The 1,048-nt window shown below is 33.6% G+C and overlaps 1 protein-coding gene across 1 annotated transcript in view; it reads left to right on the top strand.

The window, feature by feature from the left end:
- The window catches only part of EMWEY_00030410 (RNA binding protein, putative), a gene marked incomplete at both ends in the record, with an annotated part of 3,204 nt that overhangs the window by 1,069 nt on the left and 1,087 nt on the right, over window positions 1–1,048 (top strand). The window contains 2 exons of the mRNA XM_013478292.1: window positions 56–395; window positions 790–856. Of these exons, the coding sequence (XP_013333746.1) occupies window positions 56–395; window positions 790–856 (407 nt within the window). The remainder of the gene's footprint in view (window positions 1–55; window positions 396–789; window positions 857–1,048) is intronic.

The raw sequence follows: 1,048 nt of genomic DNA, 5'->3' as shown, positions 1-1,048 counted from the left end.
TTTTTTTTTTTTTTTTTTTTTTTTTTTTTTTTTTTTTTTTTTTTTTTCTGTATAGGTAGAATTACGTCGTGCTATACCTCGTACATCTTATATAACACCATTTCGTGGTGGTGGTATACCAATAGGAGGAGGAGGAGGAGGCTGTCCTCCTCCAGTAGGAGGAGGACCAGGAGGACCCCCTCCGTCTGCTGCAGCAGCTGCAGCAGCAGCAGCAGCTGCAGCTGCAGCAGGAGCAGCAGGAGTAGGAAGAGGAGGACTAAATAATACACTTTCTTCCTCCTCTTCTTCCTCTTGTAGACAACAACAAGATATAAATGAATTTAATCATCAAGAAGAAAATGATGAAAAAGACTGCAAAGTATTTATTGGAGGTATTCCTCCTAATATGACTACAGGTAATTAATTAATTAATTAATTAATTAATTATATTTATTTATTCTATTAATTTAATTTAATTTAATTTAATTTAATTTAATTTAATTAATTAATTAATTAGTTAATTATTATCTCCTCCTCGTGTGTGTGTGTGTGTGTGTGTGTTGCTATATTTGCTCTATCTCTACGATTTTCGTCCCTCTTCCTCCCCTTTCTGCTCTCCTCCTCCCTCGTTCCGTCCCTCTCCCTGCTCCCATCCCTTTCCCTGCTGTCCCTGTTGTCCGTTGATAGAAGAAGTGCAGGCATATTTTTCTCGTCGTTTTGGTGTAGTGCGTCGTGTAGATTTTTTTTATGACCGTCTTACAGGTCGAATGCGTGGATTTGGATTTTTAATTTTTGTATTTCCACATTCAGCTAAGATGGCAATTGGCCACCATCAATTAGGGGATTCTATAGTAGAAGTTAAGAAAGCTGTTGATAAGTATGTTATTTATTATATTATTTTTATTCTTTTTTTTTTTCTTCTTCTTTTTTATACTTTCTTATTCATCTACTCATTATTTACTCCATTTTAATGGGTCTAATAACATGACCTATCTATCATGTCATTTCGAGTATCTAGTCATTATTATTTTTTTTTTTTTTTTTTTTTTTTTTTTTTTTTTTTTTTTTA

This window comes from Eimeria maxima, genomic scaffold (genome assembly GCF_000499605.1).
Source record: "Eimeria maxima Weybridge genomic scaffold, Emw_scaff371, whole genome shotgun sequence".
Lineage (NCBI taxonomy): Eukaryota > Apicomplexa > Conoidasida > Eucoccidiorida > Eimeriidae > Eimeria > Eimeria maxima.
This window is presented reverse-complemented; position numbering and strand designations above follow the sequence as displayed.